Source organism: Panthera tigris, chromosome A3, assembly GCF_018350195.1.
Source record: "Panthera tigris isolate Pti1 chromosome A3, P.tigris_Pti1_mat1.1, whole genome shotgun sequence".
Classification (NCBI taxonomy): Eukaryota; Metazoa; Chordata; class Mammalia; order Carnivora; family Felidae; genus Panthera; species Panthera tigris.
The window spans coordinates 16152799-16171899 of record NC_056662.1 but is presented as its reverse complement, the minus strand read 5'-3'; the positions used below and the strand labels follow the sequence as shown (position 1 = coordinate 16171899).

At 49.8% G+C, this 19101-nt stretch overlaps 1 protein-coding gene and 1 long non-coding RNA gene across 5 annotated transcripts in view; one reads left to right on the top strand and one right to left on the bottom strand.

Moving 5' to 3' along the window:
• The window catches only part of HNF4A (hepatocyte nuclear factor 4 alpha), a 56883-nt gene that overhangs the window by 13531 nt on the left and 24251 nt on the right, over positions 1 to 19101 (top strand). Inside the window, exon 1 of one of the 2 annotated variants that reach the window (XM_042980341.1) lies at positions 9521 to 9632. The exons of the other annotated variant lie outside the window; for it this stretch is intronic. Coding sequence (XP_042836275.1) covers positions 9593 to 9632 — 40 coding nt within the window. The 5' untranslated portion in view covers positions 9521 to 9592. Of the gene's footprint in view, positions 1 to 9520; positions 9633 to 19101 lie in introns of those variants that run through there. 2 annotated transcript variants of the gene reach the window in all.
• LOC107179204 lies at positions 5417 to 17835 on the bottom strand. Of its 3 annotated transcripts, none has more exons than XR_001509779.2 (4): positions 17747 to 17835; positions 15268 to 15691; positions 14942 to 15024; positions 5417 to 5959 (listed from the first exon to the last, which is right to left on the bottom strand). It is a non-coding gene; the product is annotated as an uncharacterized LOC107179204 (long non-coding RNA). The 3 variants fall into 3 exon arrangements; XR_006215424.1 differs by lacking the exon at positions 5417 to 5959 and adding an exon at positions 14332 to 14571; XR_006215425.1 differs by lacking the exon at positions 5417 to 5959 and adding an exon at positions 14332 to 14571 and having other exon boundaries at positions 17788 to 17822.

The following is a 19101-nucleotide window of genomic DNA, read 5'->3' as shown; positions in this document are numbered from 1 at the left end:
AGAAATCTTAAGAGTCTCATCTTCACACACCCATTTAATATCTTAAACCAAAGCTCCAGGAGGAAAGGTGATTTGGCCAAAAGTCTACAGCAAGTTAGTGGCATGGGCAAAACTAGGAAGGCAGACCGTGGAGGTCACTAGGGCAGACCTTCCCAAGGCCACTCAGACAAGAAAGATTCTACTGTTAAATGTCTGAAAAATGCTGGGTTGAAGAGAGCTGTGCACATTTCAGTACAGAACACTTCTCAGAGCCCTTAACGTATGACAGTGTGTCTTCAACAGACAACTCCATTGTGCCCACGTGGTTCATCAGAGCCCCTTGAACATTAACATCCAGTAAAGCTCTCCCTGCTCCCCAAGCAGAGAAATGCTATAGCTTAGATACATGCCTAGATTAAAAAAAAAATAATACTTTTTTTCAGATATTTTAAATAGTGTGATTTTTAAAAATTACATCTGAGGGGCACCTGGGCAGCTCAGTTGGTTGAGCGTCTGTCAGCTCAGGTCATGATCTCGCTATCCATGAGTTCGAACCCCGCATCGGGCTCTGTGCTGACAACTCAGAGCCTGGAGCCTGCTTCAGATCCTGTCTCCCTCTCTCTCTGCCCCTCCCCTGCTCATACTCTGTCTGTCTGTCTCTCTCTCAAAAATAAGTAAACATCTAAAAAAAAAAAAAGTTCCAAAAATTACATTTGAATTGTCTATTGCTGATGTGTAGAAAGTTAATTTTTCATAATACCTTTCCTTTTCTCTTGTGAAGTAGGAAATATTACAAACACACAGGGAAGTACAGAGAACAGCATTGTGAACATCGATGTACCCATCACTCAGTTTTGTGAAATCTTACTGCATGACCATTGTTTCACTGCATTCATTTTTTTTTCATGAAAAGTGAGATATTATACTTAGCGTTGAAGCCCCCTTGTACCTCTCCCCAATCCCATCCCCCTGCCACCCCTCTCGGAGGTGACCGTGGTCAACTTTTGCCGTTTATCATTACCAGGCATGTTTTTATGTTTCTACTACATGTGGCTACGTAAACAATGGATAATGTTATTTATATCTGAAAAACGTATTCAAACGGCATGTGATACGTGTCCCTGAGCAACCTCCTTTTGTTCACTCATATAGGAGCTATTTGGATCTTCCCATGCAGATACAAGCAGGACTAGAGGTCACTCATTGAAAGTGCTGTGTCTGAATGTCCCAAGTGTACTTATTCTGGTTTTTGACAGTGCAGTTGTTTCCAGTTTCTCACTATCTTAAACAGGGCCACAAAGAACATCCTTATGCCTGTGGCTGCGAGCTTCTCTAGGATAACACGTAGGAGTGGAATTTCTGGAGCTCAGGCAGTGGACATCTCCACTGTGATGAGACATTGGTAAGTCGCTCCATCTTGCCCCCCAACTGCCATGTCAGTCAGCAGCGTCTCAGGAGCACCCCAAAAGATGATGGATGTGAAATAAGAACTTGTATTTCCCCTACTACTAGAGGGAAAGGCTCTTTTGCCCTTTGACTTTGAACTGTCAGGGTACTTGTTCACATCCTTTGCCCGTTTTTCGGTTACATTATTTACCTTTTCTTATCATTTGAAGGAACTATTTCTTCTATTTTTTTTTTAAGATTTTATTTTTAAGTAATCTATATGCCCAACGAGAGGCTCCACCTCACAACCCCGAGACTGACGTGCTTTACAGACTGAGCCAGACAGGCGCCCCAGGAACTATTTCTTCCTGATCCAAATCCTTTTTCAGTTCTATTAGCCAAGAATATCTTTGATTAGACCCAGCTTGTCTTTTCACTTCCTTTAGAGCCTCTTTTGTTGTACAGAAGTTTACAGTTACACGGTAGTTAAGTTCTGGTTAAATTATAAATCAGGTTGTTAAATTTACTAATCTTTTCCTTTATGGCTTGTGCTTATTGTATCTTGTCCATAAAATCCCGCAGTGCCCTGCGATTGTAAAGATATGATACGTACTGTTTTCTTCAAGTTTTAAAGTTTTGTTTTTCATATTTAGGTGTTTATTCATAGAAATTGATTTTTTAAAGTTTATTTATTTTTGAGAGAGAGAAAAAAAAAACGCACGTGCATGCACAAGCAAGGGAGGCACAGAGAGAGAGGGAGAGAGAATCCCAAGCAGGCTCTGCACTGTTCGCGCAGAGCCCCACAGGGGGCTTGAACTCATGAACCGTGAGATCGTGAGCTGAGCTGAAATCAAGAGTCAGGCACTTGACCGACTGAGCCACCCGGGGGCCCCCATAGGAACCGATTTTTATGTGCGGTACAAAATAGATGCCATTCTATTTTCCTTCATACGGAGAACCAATTGGCCCTGAACCATTTTTGACCAGGACATCCTTTCTCCATTGACATGCAATGCAATTTCCTTTTGTCTCTCATTTTCAAATATATGTAGACCTGTTCCTAGGCTCTGTATGTTGTTCCGCTTTTCTACCTCTAGTAGCCACATTAAAAAAAAAAATATTTTTAAAACCCAGGTGAGTGAATCCACATTTATACCAAAATTAAAAGTTTAATTTTAAAAAAGTCCCCAGGGTGCCTGGGTGGCTCAGTCCTTAAGCATCTGACTTGGGCTCAGGTCACAATCTCACAGTTCATGATTTTGTGTCTGACATTGGGCGAGCTCAAGCCCCACTTCAGGTGAGCCCCACTTCTCTCCTTCCCTCCCTCTCTCTCTCTCTGCCCCTCCCCTCTCAAAATAACTTTCTCAAGCCTTCTTGGGATTCTCTCTCTCTCTGCCCCTCCCTGCTCTCTCTCTCAAAATAAATACATAAACTTAAAAAAAAAAGCTAAATAATATTCCATTATATGTATATATCACATGTGATTTCTCCTGTTTTCCTGTTTATCTGTCGCTTGATGGTTGGGTTGCTTCTACCTTTTGGCTGTTGTGAATAACGCTGGCTATGAAATGAGTGTCAAACATGTCTTCCAGACCATGCTTTCCATGCCTTTGGGTATATACCCAGAAGTGAAATTGTTGAATCAAATGGTAATTCTAGTTTCAATTTTTTCTAAGGAATTGCCAGACTGCCCTCCATAGTAGCTGCATTATTTTATATTCCCACTGGCAGTTTGAAAGGGTTCTGATTTCTCCATGTACCCACCAACGCTTGTTATGATCTGTTTGTTGTTTTTTATCCTACCCATTCTAACAGGTATGAAGTGGTATCTCATTGTGGTTTTGCACTGATTAGCATTTCACTCATGATTAGTGATATGGAGCATCTTTTCGTGTGCTTCTTGGTCATTCATATATTTTCTTTGAAGAAATGTCTATTCACATCCTTTGCCCATTTTAAAATCTGGTTTTGTTATTGTTGTTGAGTTGCAGGAATTTATATACTCTGGATATGAACCCCTTACCAGCTATGTGATTTACAACGATCTTCTCCCGTTCCACGGATTACTCTCTCACTCCATTCATAGTGTTCTTTGGTGCACAAAAGTTTTTAATTGCAATGTAGTCCAGTCAATCAATTTTTTCTTTTGTTTCCTGTGCTTTTGGTGTCGTATCCCAAGAAATCACTGCTAGATCCAGTGTTGTGAATATTTTCTCCTATGTTTTCTTCTAAGAGTTTCATAATTTTAGCTCTTATGTTGAGGTCTTAATCAATTCTGTGTTAATTTTTATATATGGTGTAAGCTAGGAGTCCAGTTTCATTCGTTGCATGGGGAGACCCAGTTTTTCCAACATGAGTTTGGTTTTGATCGAATTTTAGTTAAGACTTCTGCACCTGAGAGATGCTACTTTGATTCAACCTTTGACTGATTACTGGGATCCTTTCCAGGATAGGTAGTACTTCCCAATATCCAGGATAGATGCACTTCCTGACAGGTAGTCAATTAGCTTGGGCTTGATGCTTCCAATGACAAGACGCTCACTACTTAATAAAGCAGCTTTTCTCCTGCTAGAACTATCGTATCTGGTAGAAAAATCCTAATTCTGGACACAAACCTTTCTCCTTGTAGCATTCGTCTGTTGGTCCTGCTTTGTTTTCTGGGGCTATGAGAAGAGAGAAGCATCTTTTCCAACATAAAGTACTTTGACTTAAGTAACACAACTACACGATAGGCAACTATCTGCCAGGTTATAAGGTTTATCACATTTGCTCCACAAAGGAATTGATTAACAAGTCCTATTATTGATTCCTATTTTGCAGATGTAGCAAATAAGGCTTGAAGAGCTTATAATTTTCACGAGGTCAGTTATGTAAATAGTAGCATTGATACATGGAAGGCAGTGGCCTTGACCATTCTGCTACATTGCCCCTCTCCTCATCCCCAACAGCCAGCCCAGAACTCCTTTGGTTCTTTAGTCTTCAAAGGACATGGTTTTCGCATCCTGTCCCATCCTATGACACAGGAATTCTTTATATATTTTGGATATTAATTCCTTATCAGATATAGACTTTGCAAACATTTTCTCCTGTTCCAGGTGCCTTCTCATGTTGTTGATGGTTTCCCTTTTTGTACAGAAGCTTTTTTGGTTTCATGTCGTCCCACCTGTTTATTTTTGTTTTCTTTGCTTTTGGTGTCATATGCATGGTCCCTTAAGGGTAGAATGCAGAGGATGTCTTAGCTCCTTTGACCCGAGCACTACATCCTTCCTGATGTCACACAAAAGCAGGTTAGAGGTGTGTGCAGCTGCTACCAAATAAAACCTCTAGAACTTAGTCACGTCACCTGCCACTAAGGCAGCTCTCTCCAGCACACTGTCCAGGTGGTTTATTTTTAACCAGTATGGAGGATTTCTCATTCCTCTTCATCGAGTTCAAACATTTCTCCAGGGTCGCGTGGTGGCTCAGTCAGTTAAGTGTCTGACTCTTGATTTCGGCTCAGGTCATGATCTCACAGTTTGTGAGTTCGAGTCCCATGTCTGGCTCTGTACAGCACAGAGCCTGCTTCGGACTCTGTGTCTCCCTCTCTCTCTTCCCCTCCCTTGCTCATGCAGGCTCTCTAAAAAAAAAAACAAAACATTTCTCCAAATTCATGTGGATCTTGATCCTGCCATTATTTTATGGCTCACACCTGTGCAGAACTCACTGCCTGCCAGAAACAGTTCTAAGTCCTGTCTGTAATTAGCATGATTAATCCCCACAGCCTCCTAATGAGTACATATCATTATCATCCCTATTTTGCCAATTAGAAAATAGTCACAGAGCAATTAAGTAACTCACCAAAGGTCACACAGCCAGTCCGTGGCAGAACCAGAATTCAAGCCCAGAAAGTCAGGCTCCAGAATTTGGGCTCTCAGCCTCTATACAGACGCTTCCAAACATCTGACGGGCTCAGCCAGTTTTTTGGGCCCGAAAAGACTGACACGCACTTAGAGACCTCTTTTTTTTTTTTTTTTTTAACATATAAAGAACAGACTAAGGGCTCAGAGGCTTTCAGTATTATTTAATTCAGGATATGTTATAATAGTTTATATCATTCCATTTATTTTCCCATCGCTTTCTACTTAAGATACTGGTGTTTCACTTGGTAGTAATAACATTTCCTTCTAAAATAAATCTAAATAAAAATAAGTGTGTCGATGTAAGAAAAATGTTTACTATTAGTATGGGAGGTTTCCAAATACAACAAAAATCATAAGGGCCAGAGGAAAATCAGTGACCTTTGGAAAGATCCTGTGCAGTCAAGTTAGGTGAGGCTGTGCTGTAATGACAAAAAGGCCCTAAGTCCCAGTGGCTTACACAGCTGAGCCGATGGCTCACTTACAGTACTTGTCCGTCAGGGGCTGGCGGGGTGCACTCCCCACCCTGATGACTCCATATCCGTACGTGCTTCTGAAACAGCCCCAGCGCGGACCCTTCAAGCTTCTGCCCGGGTGTGACGCACCAGTTGTTTCTGCTCTCATTTCATTGGCCAGAACAAGTCACATGGTCACGTCTAACTTCAAAGGAAGCAAGAAAGAGTAATCCGGTCATGCGCCTGAAACGAGAGAGGAGGAACAGTTGAGAACAGCCGGCAGATAGTGAGTAAAGCAGTCTGAAAGGTGGGTCTAGGAAAGGAGACTGAGTCTGTCTCTGACCACGATGACCAGCCCCACCAAGGGGCCTTCAGCACCTGTTCTCAGAGAAGGGACTCAGGTCCGCCAAGGATAAGACCGTCTGACCGCACCATTCTGTTAAACCAGTGCTGCTCCCCGGCAGCAACTCGGGATGCCTTTTGGTTGCAGGGTGTTGTTACTTCGTAGAGTTGCGGCTGAACTCTGTGGTCAGGTTTGCTTGTTCCCTGAAGCTGGACACAGCAGTTTGGGCTTCGGCTGAGATAGGATTTGTCACTGCTTTGAAAAGATACCCAGAGAAGGGTAATCGGAAAGGAGAGGAATTCAAAGAGAGGGCCCAAGGAACCATTTTCCGGGCAAAGAAAAAAAGAATGTGCAAAGACGCTGAACCAGACACAAAAGGCTGGTGTGGCTGCAGCCACGGGACTAGGGAGAATGGAATGAAATGGAGGCTGGGGATGCAGGGATAGACACACAAGGTCCACGGGAGTTTTGAATTTTATGAGTTTAATTATAAATGCGTAGGAAGCCATTAAAGTTTCAGTATGGGGGGCCTGATGCAGTCTGTGTGTAAAGAATCATCCCCCCCCCCCCCCCGCAAGAGTGGGTGGTAGGGGGAAAAGAAGTGAAAAGACTTTCGCAGACCTTCAGAGATGATACTGATGTGACGGGGTTGACTGTGGTGCAGGTGGAAAGATGGTGAAAATCTGAGTTACTGTTAAAGGTGGCAAGCACTGGATTTTCTGATGATTTGGGAGAGAGGAACACAAAGATAGTGACTCCCAGGGTGTGGGGTGATGGACTATGACAATGCAGGTGTGATTACTATTGTTCTCTTTCAAAGCATGAGGAAGGGGGAGTGAATTGTCCTTCACTAACCTAGTAACTGAACTCCAGTTCTGGTGTGTCTGCTCCCAAGGTCCTACGTTCTCCACTCTCCCAGACCCATACATTAATTTCTATAATGGGGGGGATGATATTTAATGCTATTACTATCTTTAAATGTGAAAATACATAAATGCCCCTGAATGCAAATGCACACTATCAGTGGAGCCAGCACGAGGTCTGGGACCCTACTCAAGGGCGCGGGCACGTGGGACCAAGTGTCGGGAATATAAATTTCATAGATGATGTAAGGGCAGCGCCATACCAGCCTTGGGGAGCAAGTTTTAAAATCTTGCTTTCTGATTGGTGCAGTGGCCAAGGGCTGGTGTGTCAATGCGGGGATGTTAGCTTGCTCGGTGACTAAACCCAGGGAGCGGTGACTGGTGAACCGGTCGAGCTGCCTTCCCTCTGGTTTTGGAGAGATTAGTCCGTCTTGGCCTGTGATTGGTGGGATTGTAATGCTACTTCCGCTGTGATTGGTTAAACCTGTGCGGTTATTTGAAAGTTTCTCAGCGCCAATCCAGCATTGGCCACTAGGGGGAGCCCGGGATGCGCAAAGCGAGGCTCCTAGGCGTGTCAGAGCCGCTTCCTCCCCGAAGCCCTCCGGTTCTGCAGCGACAGCTGGTTCTGCCCTGTGCCCTCAGGCAACCGCGGGGCTGGGGTGGGGGTGTGGGGGACGGAGTTAGAACTCCCAGTTCTGGCCCGGGTGGCCACGCTTCTCTGCACAGCCCCTTTGGCCCCTTCCTCTGGCTCCCAGCCCCGCAGAGGACATTGGCTGACCGAGGGGTGGGGCAGAGAGTTGGTGAAGGTTTGTGAAGGCCCAGATCCAAAATGCAAAATTGTGGAGTCTGTCAAAGGAGACAGGGCAGCTCCCCTCCCTCCAAGGCGCCCTCTGCCCGCCTCGGAGTCCTTCTCTCAAGTTGAATAGCCTCCACCAAGCCCTTTAAAATCCTTGAAGGACTTTACGAAAGGAGCATCTCTTTGGGATTTAGAACTGTGCCACGCAGGTCAGGGCCACTAGGGAGATCACCCTCTCCAAAGACACCCCCTGTCATCCCCAGGCGCTAGCACAACCTGCAGTTTCGTCTTGCCATTGCACTTCGTCAGTATTTGAAATTCTCTTTCAATTTTTTTTTTTTTAATTTTTTGAGAGAATGCACGTGCGAGTGGGGGAGGAGCGTAGAGGCTGGGGGGTGGGTACAGACTTTCAGATGTGGGCTCTGCCCTGAGCCAAAGTTGGAAGCTAAACCAACTGAACCACCTAAATGCCCCTGACATTCTCTTTTGAAACATTTATTTGCTTGCTTACTGTCTCTGCATCACACCTCCCCGTCAAAATGTAAGCTCTGTGAGAGAGGGAATAGGGAGGGCCAGACATGCCAAAGAATGCCCAGTTACATTGGAATTTGAGATAAACAACACCTTACTTTTTAAGTGTAAGTATGCTTCCTGCGTTATTTGGTACATGTTTATATTAAAACATTATTCAGTGTTTATCTTAAATGTACCTGGGCATCCTGCAAGTCTGTGGGGGAGGAATCTTGCCTCTTGCCTTCACAGCTGTATCCCACACCTGCAGTGGTGCACGTGGAAAATGCTGAATAAAGGTTAAATGATTGGATGGATAAAGTCCTTCATTCATTCACTCATTTGTCCATCCACCCCATTATATTAAGCTCCAGCTGGGTCCTGGGAATTTAACAGTAAATGGGACACAGTCCAATGGAGGAGGCAGAGACGCAAGCAGCAACCGCCATTTGACTACACTGTGATGGTGTAAAGTGTTGGGGGCCGGGTGAGCACAAAGGAGGAACCAGGAGGGCTGCCCAGAGGAGGAGTCCACGATGGAGCTTGGAGGGGGAAGGGGAGAATAAAAAGGTGTGACAGCAGCTTTGGGCAGAAGGCCTGGCATGTGCAAAGGCCAGAGCCAAGGCGGAGGCTGTGGGATTTGAAAGAGGCGAGTGGCTAGGGGTGGGGGACCGATGTGCAGTATGGGTGGGGCAATCAGAGAGAGCAGAGGAGGAGACTCGTCCACTGAGTATCCGTACCCAGCAGTCAGCTACAACAGTGATGCTAGGTTGGTATCGCTGTGCCCATTGTATTGATGAGCAAAGTGAGAGAAGTGAAATGCTTGGCCTGCCAAATGAGTGGCAAAAGCTGAGCTTCAGACTCCTGTCTGACAGACTCTGAAGCCTGCACTGTTCTCAAAAAGCCCCTGGGTTAGGGATTGGAACCCCAATTGGAGGATGAAGAAACTGAGGCTCAGAAAGGTAACAGGGCTGTCCCTGTGAATGTGGCTCCGTCCAGTTTCACAGGAGAACACTGAGGCAGTACAAGGGGTGCAGTTTGTCGCCAACCGTCTGAGAAACCACGGGAGGGTGGAGGCAGGACCCAGGAGGCCAGGATGCTGTACTTCCTGTTCCTGTTTGGGTTGGGTCTCCAGGACCCCCTTGCTGAGCCCTGTGGCTAATTCCTTGCATGGGTCCTGGGCGGGTCCACGGTTTCTATGGAGACCACCTCCTACCATCCCTGAAATCTCATTGTGACCAGTATTAAGAGATTAGCGCTGCCCCGCAGCCCTCACAGGGTCTTGGGTGCCAGGGTGGCAGCAGGGGCTCCCCCAGGATGAAGAGGTTGCTCACTGTGCGGGATCCCATAACACCAGGAGGAGGATGTCAGACTGGGGCCAGGGCTTCCCCCAGCACCTCCCAGGTATGGTCCGGACTCCACAACTACCTGGAGAGGAGGACGGGGTGGCGGAAGAGAGACACACGACTCAGGGGAGAAGTCCAGATTTTGGAGCAGTGCAGAGGCCTTGGACCCCTGGCCCCCAACCCAGGAGGGCGCAGGGTCTTTGATAGGCGGATGCCATTCTGATCAAGGCAGATCCAGATTCCCTCAACAAGGTGAGGGGAGCGTTACAGAGTCTTTTAGCTAAAGACCAGCTACCTAATCTCCTTCATTTTGCAGTTTGGGGAATTGAGGCACAGAGAAGGAAAGTGACTGCCCAAAGTCAGTGAGTTAGTGAACTAGAGCCGGTGGGTCGCCTGAGCAGAAGGCAGTGATTAAGATGACATTGTCCCCTCTGCCTTGAAGTCCAAATGCTCCTCCCTGACCTCCACAAAGGGGGCTCCCTAGTCTTCTTCCCCCTGGGCTGTCCCATTGGCCATGCTCCCCTTCCCTCCCTCCCTCTCCTCCTCCTGACCCTTCCTGTCTCCCGGAGGGTGGCAGAGACTTCCGGGTAGGCTCCACTCCACCGGAGGACATGGCCGCCAGGCCCTAACTGTCCCTTCCAGGGGACATCCCCTGGCTGAGTCACCATCTGGATGACTGTGGACATCTTTTGTTCCCGCTTCAGCCTCTATGTGTCTTCAGGGTCCAGACGCCATGGGGGCCCTACCAGCCCATCCCCACCCCACCTCCTGCCAGGCCAGCACCAGAGAGATTTAGGTCAGTCTCCAAAGCTCACAGGGCCAGGTTTTCTGGAAGGCCACACTGGGGCCTGGGGGCAAACACGGCTCTGGAACCAGGTAGAGACAGCTCAAAACACTATTGACCCAGCAAGGTGAGCCTCACTTTCCTCCCCTGTGAGGCAGGGGCAATAACGCTTCCTTCCTCCAAGCCTTGCTCTCAGCAGCTGCAGCTGTGCCATTAAATCACCAACTCGAAGTACAGAGCAGTGGAGGGACAGGGTGATAACACCCGATCTGGTAAGCGTGGAGCAAACCAGGAAGAGGCGTAAAGAAGTGAGAGGAGTGGTTGCCTGTGGTGAGGACAAGGGGTGGACTGGTGGGCAGTGGGGAGAAGGGGACCAAGACTTCTCAAAGTTTTTTTATTGTTCTCATTTAAAAAATTTTTAATGTTAATTTTTGAGAGAGAGACAGAGCATGAGCAGAGGAGGGGCAGAGAGAGAGGGAGACACAGAATGTGAAGCAGGCTCTAGGCTCCGAGCTGTCAGCGCAGAGCCCGACGCGGGGCTCGAACTCATGAACCGTGAGATCATGACCTCAACCAAAGTCAGATGCTTAACTGACTGAGCCACCCAGGCGCCCGTTGATTTTTGAACCACGTGAATGAAGTACTGATTCAAAAATTAATTACAAAATTTTAACATGGGGCGCCTGGGTGGCTTAGTTGGTTAAGCGTCCAACTCTTGATTTGGGCTCAGGTCATGATCTCGCGGTTTGTGAGTTCGGGCCTCTCCGCTGACAGTGCAGAGTCGGCTTGGAATTCTCTCTCTCCCTCTCTGCCTCTCCCCCACTTGCTCTTCTTTCTTTGTCTCTCAAAATAAAGAAACGTTAAGAAAAAAATTTTAAATAAAAATTTTAAGAAATTGGTAAAATATCACGTAGCAATGACAATCACACATACCTCAACAATATAACAGGAGTATAGCCAAGACTGAGACCAAAGTGCTAGGACTTGACACAAGTCACAGAGAAAGCCTACCTTTGAGTCTGTGACTTTGACCTGGAAAGGCCTTTTATTTCAAGCCAATCTCGTTTGCCAACTACAAAATAATGGTCACTGGTACCAAGAACCAGGAGGTCTCTACATGCTAGCCATAGTGCCAGGTGCTATCTGAATATCTTCTCACTGAGTAGGCATTCTGACTACCAGGAAGCTATCATCGTTCCCATTTTACAGATGAGGAAACTGAGCCTCACTGAAGTTGCAACTAGTGAGTTGCAGACCATGGATGCACCACTAGGCCTCTCTCTCTTTTTTTTTTTTAATTTTTTTTTTAATGTGTATTTATTTTTGAGATAGAGACAGAAAGAGACAGAGAGAGTGACAGAGACAGAGAACAAGTGAGGTGGGGGTGGGGTGGGGGGGAGGTGTGCAGAGAGAGAGGGAGACACAGAATCCGAAGCAGGCTCCAGCCTCCAAGCTGTCAACACAGAGCCCAATACAGGGCTCGAACTCATGAACTGCGAGATCATGACCTGAGCCGAAGTTGGACGCTTAACTGACTGAGCCACCCAGGTGCCCCTAGAATCACTTAGGAACTTTAAAAAATACTGATGCCTAGCACCCACTCACCCCAATCCCAAGATTTGATCATTGGTCTGTGATGGGTCCTGGGCATCAATATTCTTTTAAAGGTCCCAAGTGATTCTAATTCACTGTCAGGGCTGAATCGCTGCTTTATGCTAGACAACTTTTCAAATAGGAAACCGAGGCCAGGGAGGAAAATGACCTTGCCCAAGGTCAAGGTCAGTGGCTGGAAGCTGAGCTGAGGCAGGGCTCTCATGGAGCCTTTTTGAAAATAAATAAGAGGTGCTCTCCTCTGGGCAGACAAATTTCCATAGGCACTTGGTTTGGTAAGTGGAACAAGGACTAGATTTCTACACTGACTCACTTCCTTGCACAGAGAAGCTTCATGCAGTGAGCAACCTATACAACTGTATGCAGTTGTACAACCTGTACAACTTTGTGCAGTGAGCAACCTGTACAACTGATTCCTCGCCTGCATCTCAGGACTCCCAAAAGGTACATCTCAGTGACTTTCAGGCAAATATCTGGGGCCCTTCGGTACAAGGGTGCAGGGAGACCCAGGGTGGTTCCTGGGATATGGGTTCACCCCTTACACCATGACCAGGGCCTGGGCCAGGCAGGGGCTTGCTATCATCCTTCAGGCCCCACAGGGGCTGGGCAGGCTCCATCTAACTCCGAAGGTCACTTCTGCAGATAAAGTCAGGAACATAATCGGGGGGAGGGGGGGGAGGGAAGGACATAAACAGAACAACAACAGCCTCAGCCCAGAAGTCACAAGCCACCTGGCAGGAGGCAGCCCTCAGAGAGGCCCCGCCTACACAGACCCAAGTCCTCCTGGCTTGCTTCCTGATCATTCTCCAGACCACAGGCTCTACCCTACCTCCTGAGCCTTGTAGTCGGCCTCTCCCACAATGCCCTGCTCTCTGGCCAGAGAGGCTTCCATGTCCTTCCGTCATCACTCGCCATGTTCTCCACTTCTGGGTGTCCCTTCTGCCCAGGACGCCACCTCCTCCAGGAATCCATCCCTGACCACTCCAGCCCAGAGACCGGCCTTCCATCTCAGGCCTTCTCCAGCCCGCACAGTCCATGCACAGAGCCCGCACGCGCCTCAGGAGGGAGCTTATTTTAACGTCATACTCGCCAACTTGCATTGGGCGCCTGGACGGGCGGTGTGGCCCCGGGGTTAAGAGCACAGACTCTGGAGAGCCAGACCGCTCAGGCTGGAATCCCAGCTCTTGCTTCTCACTGTGTGAGCTTGGGCATATGACTCAAACCTCTGTGCCTCAGGTCTGTGAGATGGTGATAAAAATACTGCCTACCTCACAGATTGGTTGTGAGGGTTAACGTGGTAGCACGTGTAAAGCCTGCAAAACAGCTTCCTCAGCATCAGCCATGGTCATCTGTGCTCCGTTTCGTCCTCATAGCGAGCCTCTGAGTTAGGTATTGTTATTCCCAATCGCGGGCGAGGAACCAGATTCAAGAGAGGAGCAGAGTCAGGGAAGGGCCCTGCGTCTCGCTCTGTGGTCTGACACTGAGGACGCGGCCGAGGCGGGCCATAACTTGGAGGCCTTGTTTGCTGCTCATGGCTGCTCCTCAGAAGGCCCACAGGACTCGGGGCCAGGTGAATTCTCCAGAAGTGGCTCTAGGCACCTCTCTGCTCGAGCCAGCCGTGGGCTGGGGGGTGATGGGCAAAGCAGGGCATTTCCAGTGCATCTTGTTCCCTAATGTCTAGAACACATCACCGAGTCCAGAGAGAGCCCCTGTCTTCCTCAGGCTAGCTGGAGACCTAGGACACGGGGGGCGACCTCCTGTCCCTGGATGAGCCCCCATCCCTCCACCATCTGCACACGGAGGGAAGGGATATCCTGAGGTTGGCCCAGCATCTTTCAGGTTCCCGTCACCGGCTCTGCCTCTACCTTTCAAAGGAAGTATTAAGGGGAGAGCATCTAAGAGGCAGGCCCTGGGTGAAGCGGGCCTGTGCGTACCCTCCCTTGGCTCCTAGGAACCTCAGATCCCATTTGAAAGGCTCTGGCCTGCACTCTCCAGCCTCTGACACTGCAGGATTCTAGAATCCTATGCTCAAAGCTGCCGCCCTGCATCCCTGTTTGTAAAGCCCCCCCCTGCCCCCCCAGCTGCCTTTATCTCTCTTTGGTAAAAGAGCAAATTTGCTCAGGACCCAGAGCAGAGGGAACAAGCAGACTGTTGACTCTTGAGCAAAACCTAGTCTTTGGAGAGCAGGAGAGGAGGCGCTGGATGTGCGTGGGGAGGCCAGCAGCCTCTTGCATAACCCGGGTGGCCTCCTGCCCACCCAGGCCTTTTCAGGGTTAGGGGTGAGGCAAACCACAAACTCATGCCCAGTTAATTTTTTAAGGCAAAATCAACAGGCTCAGCAATGATTAGCAGGCAGGTAATTTCGTCTTAATCGTGCTGAGAAGAGGGAGGAAGGAGGCTTCTGGGGGCCCAAGGATGGGGCTCAGTTATCAGTTAACCACACGAAGGTTGTTTCCTTCCAAATCCGCTGGCCTTCAGCCCTGAGTTCCCTCATCTTCCTCTCGGAAGTACTCCCGTGGCAACCCAGTGGCCATCAGTGATTGAGGGAATGAACGCTCCACCATCCAGGGTCCCCAGGAGGTGTTTCCAGGGCCCTTGAGGGCTGTGATGAAGCACCAGTGTCCTCACAGAGCTTGCGGTCTTCTTGTTAAGGCAAAGCTCCCCCTCCCCACCACTGTGTGGCTTTGAGCATGTTCCTTCCACCCTCTGGGGCTCAGTGAGGGCCCGAAGGTCTGTGGTGAAGCCTACAGCCAGCTGCCACTACCCTGGGGACTTCAGTGTCTCCATCCACCAAATGGGTGGGTTGGCTGAGACACCCTTTCCAGTCTTGAAGTTTTGCGAGGTCATGATTGGATTAGGCCAATGTGGCCTTATCCAGGGTGAGGAGGGTTTCAGGGTGAGGAGGGTTGTATGGGCCGTGCTTTAGGAATTCAGGGGGGAGAGAAGGTGCCCAGAACAGGGAGGGGGCCTACCTGGTATCTGCTGTTGGCACCAGCAAGCGTCAGATCCCAGCTCCGGGAAGAGAGCTGTCCTCTCAGATGGGAGGCAGGGGTCCCTGTGGGGTGGGGTGGAGTAGGGCTGCGGGGATGGCCTGGCAGACCCCAGTTGGCCCAGGACCCCTCCCCCTGGACTTGAGAACTGCCAGGGGAAAGACAGCAAGGCCGGACCAGCCCCGGGCCTGCTGGCTGCCTGGACTGGAGTTTGGTCAGTGGTTGGGGACCTATATTGTGAGAAAGTTAGGACTTTGTCCACAAACTGGAATTTGAAATTTCAAAGGGGCGAAACTGGAGGGCCCTACCCCAGAGTGGAGATGGCTCTTGGCTTCTTTCCCCCACGACTTTTGTTCTTTGTCTTGATAAGTCCCAGTTCCCCGGGTGGTGGGGCGGGGCGAGGAGAGACAGGAGATAGTAGGGTAGTTAGTACCCGGGGGGAGCTAAGATGCCAGGTGGCCTGGGGTGGCCAGCGTCTGGACGATGCCTCTGGATTTGCACGTGCCTGGGGACAGGCTCCTTGGCTCCTCAGACCCCTGAGCTCCCGGCAGGAACATGACAGTCGCAGGTTCCAGGGCTCCAGAATTCTGTCGTCCTTTCTGGGACTCCCGGAAGGAGGCAGAGGTATGGGGTGAAGCCCTTAAACTCTGCAGTCAGATTTGGGCTCAAATGACAGCCCCTCCTTTGTGCTTAGGCAAGTCACTTCCCGTCTCTGAGCCTTAGTTTTGTCATCTGTAAAGCAGAACAGATAAACTGAGGGGAGCAGAAGATTCTTAGCCCCGGGCCTAGCACAGAATCTCTCCAGAAACGTTAGCCATTATTATAGTTTAAAAGAAAAATGTGTCCAGAGTGGCAGCTCTTAACCACAGTCCACACCAGAGGCTTGAGTGCTCTGCCCACAGCTGGGTGTGAGGAACCCCCCCCCCCCCGCCAGCTACCCCAAAGGAGCCCCTCTTCCCTTCTAGAGCTCTCCTTCCCTCCTAGAGGCCTCCATTTCACTATCTGCCACATGAAGGAGCTGGCTCTCTTGGTGAGCTCTGAGGGCCTCTGTTATCTGCTGGGAGCCACCTCATGTGGAGTGGGGTCAGACAGCCCAAGGGGCAGGACAGAGGGAAAGAATGGCTGCTGAGTTGACGGCACCGAGGCCGGCCTTTGTATCCCTGGGAGCTCTCCCGAGCAGGGGTCGCTTTGTATCCCTGGGAGCTCTCCCGAGCAGGGTTCTGATTGCGACCGATTGTGCGGCTAGGGTGTCAAGGAGTCAATCGCCAGTGACGATAATTGCCTCTGTTATGCCAGATGCCTACACGTGGCGTAGCCTACAGCGTCCCTGCGAAGAAGGCATCAACCCATTTATCTGCGGCCAAAACTAAGGCCGGGTGGGGTAGGACCTGATGTCATAGTTTGGGAAGTTGGCAGTGCCCGGATTTTGACCTAGCTCTGTCTGATTCCAAGGCCTGTGGCTTATTTTATCTTTTTATTTGATCTTCACAACAAACTACACAGTAGGCCCATTTTATGGAAGGAGAAACTGAGGCTCCAAAATAATAACTCGCTTGAGATCACAGAGCCAGTTGATCTCACAGGTGGAGTGTTGTTTATATGGGGGACATGTATCTAGAAGCCATTGCTTGGGGTTGGCTAAGAGCGAAAGGAACCACGTACGTAATAGATTGGAAAAGCTCGTGTGTGAGTAGTTAGAGTTCAAGAGTGGGACATGGGCAGGGTATGAAACAGGTTTCTGGACTGTGACTCAGAAGCAGTGGGTCATGTGTGTTGTGCGTTTGGTAAAGTGTTCGTGTCACGGTCTGCGAACTTAGTAGCTTGTCATGTGCAGACTGTCCGTCTGGTGGTTCTTATGTGTGCCGGGTCATGCACGTGACCTGACATGGTTCACCCCAGTTGATCATAGACCTTATTTAGTTCAATCTAAGGTGTCATCTATAGAGGTTGAAAATTTGCCATTTTCGTTACCCGTTAAGTTCCGATGTGCCGATAATCACGCCCCATTTTGGTAATGGGGAAGTGTGCCTCTTAGAACTGACAAATCGCTGTATGTGCAGGCCACGTATTGCTGGCTTGTGAGGGGAGTAGCTGTGTGTGGCCCATCACAGGTGCCAGACAGGTGGTAGGACCTGCGCTCAGCCCTGGGGGGCCCCTCCCAGAGCTGTCCCTCCTTCTCCTCTGTGTTTATCCCTCAATCCGGTCTCCTGCCCAGCTGAACTCTGTACCGGCTACTGGAGCCAGGATCAGACATCCTCGGGTAGGCACGGGAGGAATCTGCCAATGGCTGAAGTCTCCTTTGGCCCTTAACAAATGTCAAAGTGCAGATTGGGGGAAGGGGAGCTCTCTCTTCCTCCCTCTCTGGGGGGTCTTGACCAATGGACAAATGGGCCAAGATCTCCCCATTTTACAGATGGGGAAAATGAGGCCCCGAGGGAGATGTGATTTGGACAAAGTCATCCGAACAGTGACAGAGATAGCTCCTAAACAGAGGTCTCCTGACACCAAATCCAGCCTCTCTTCTCCTCTAGAACCATGGCTTCCCCCCACAGCCCCGGTCATCTCAGGCCTGGGGAGACCTTGGAGGGGGGCAGAACTAGCCTACACAGGGCACAGAAAAGGCTTCTAACTGGAAGAATATGAGGGGGGTGCCTCTGCATGTCCTCACACACACACCGCCTCTCCCACTGATTTACCCGCACATAAACTCCCCCACGTATGTACTCACTGATTCACCCTTTCCTAATTCACCCACTCGTTCATCAATTCACTCTGTCACTACCTCACCTCCGCGCCCCTCCCTACTCGGCTATCGTTAATTCACCCACTGGTGCTCCGGCTGGCAGAGAGGACAGGCTCCCAGACTCCCAAATCTAGGCCCTTCTGCCCTTGCCTGTGCTTTCTACCTCCTTCATTATGACCTCACCTCCCCGGCTAGGTGGGGAGCTCTTGACAGGGCCCGAGGAGAGGGCCGTGGGGCTGGAGGGAGAGACAAGAAAAGGGTGAACGCCTGCGGAAGGTTGGCAGGACCAGCTGCAGAATTTGCAGAGCCCCTTGTTCGGAAATCGTTAAGAATTTTGGCAACAGCAGAGCATGAAACCAAGCACAGGGACCTAACTGCTTGGGTGATTGGCTCACAGATGGCCCTTCTGGGGGAGGCGATGGGTGGAGAGAAGAGGGAGATAAGAAAGGGATGGGGCGGGGAAGACGGGACGGGCACTTGCTGGGTGCTGCCTTATGGTTGCCTGATACCATCTCATTTAATACTCAAGCCACCCTTTGAGGTCGATTATGCCTTTTACGGAGGAGGAAACTGAGGCTCCAAGAGGAGAATCATTTACCCAAAGTCCCGATTAGTAGGGGGTAGGCGCCTGAGTGTAATCCAGGTCTGTGGGGCTGCAAGCCTCGTCTCTGGCTGTCTAGAGGGGCGGGGGAAGGAACCAAGAGGAGGTGACGTCTGACCTGAGCAGCTGGTGCTATGGGGGCTAGTGGTGGCCATAGTGGGGTCATGGAGAGCAGGGTGGGGAACCAGGGGTGAATCCATGCTGCTCCCCAGAGAGATGGGAAACTGGAAGGGAGTTCCCAGGAGAAGAATCTAGAAGACTGGTGTCTGGGCCCTGGGATTTAGGTTTTTAATTCATGTGCCACAAGGCAGCTCCATCTCAAGAGCATAGAAGGTAGAAGTCACTGATTTGGGAGGTTACTGAATTAGGGCATCTTGGAGGTGGGCTGCCAGTGTCTGAGCATATCAGTTAGAATGCCGGACTCGGAGTGACAGTGACTTGGGGGCATGGCTGAGTCAGGGGTCAAATGAGTGCCGGTGAGTTAGCGTGTCCGTTTTACAGAAATCCATACCTGAATATCGGGGAGTTAGGGCCCCAGCTGTTGTAACAGCACCCTGGTGTCCACCGGGAGCCAACAAACAGCCAAATCCCTGCAGCCCCGCCCAGCCTCTCCTCCAGTGGGGGAGCCGATTAACCATTAACCCCCACCCCTCCCCGGCAGAGCCTCCACCCCTTCGCAGGGGCTAGGCCAAGACTCCCAGCAGATCCTCCCAGAGGACGGTTTGAAACGCAGGAAGGCAGAGGGGGCCCCTGGGAGGAGGCGGTGGGAGGGCGGAGGGCGGGGGCCAGGGCTCTGCC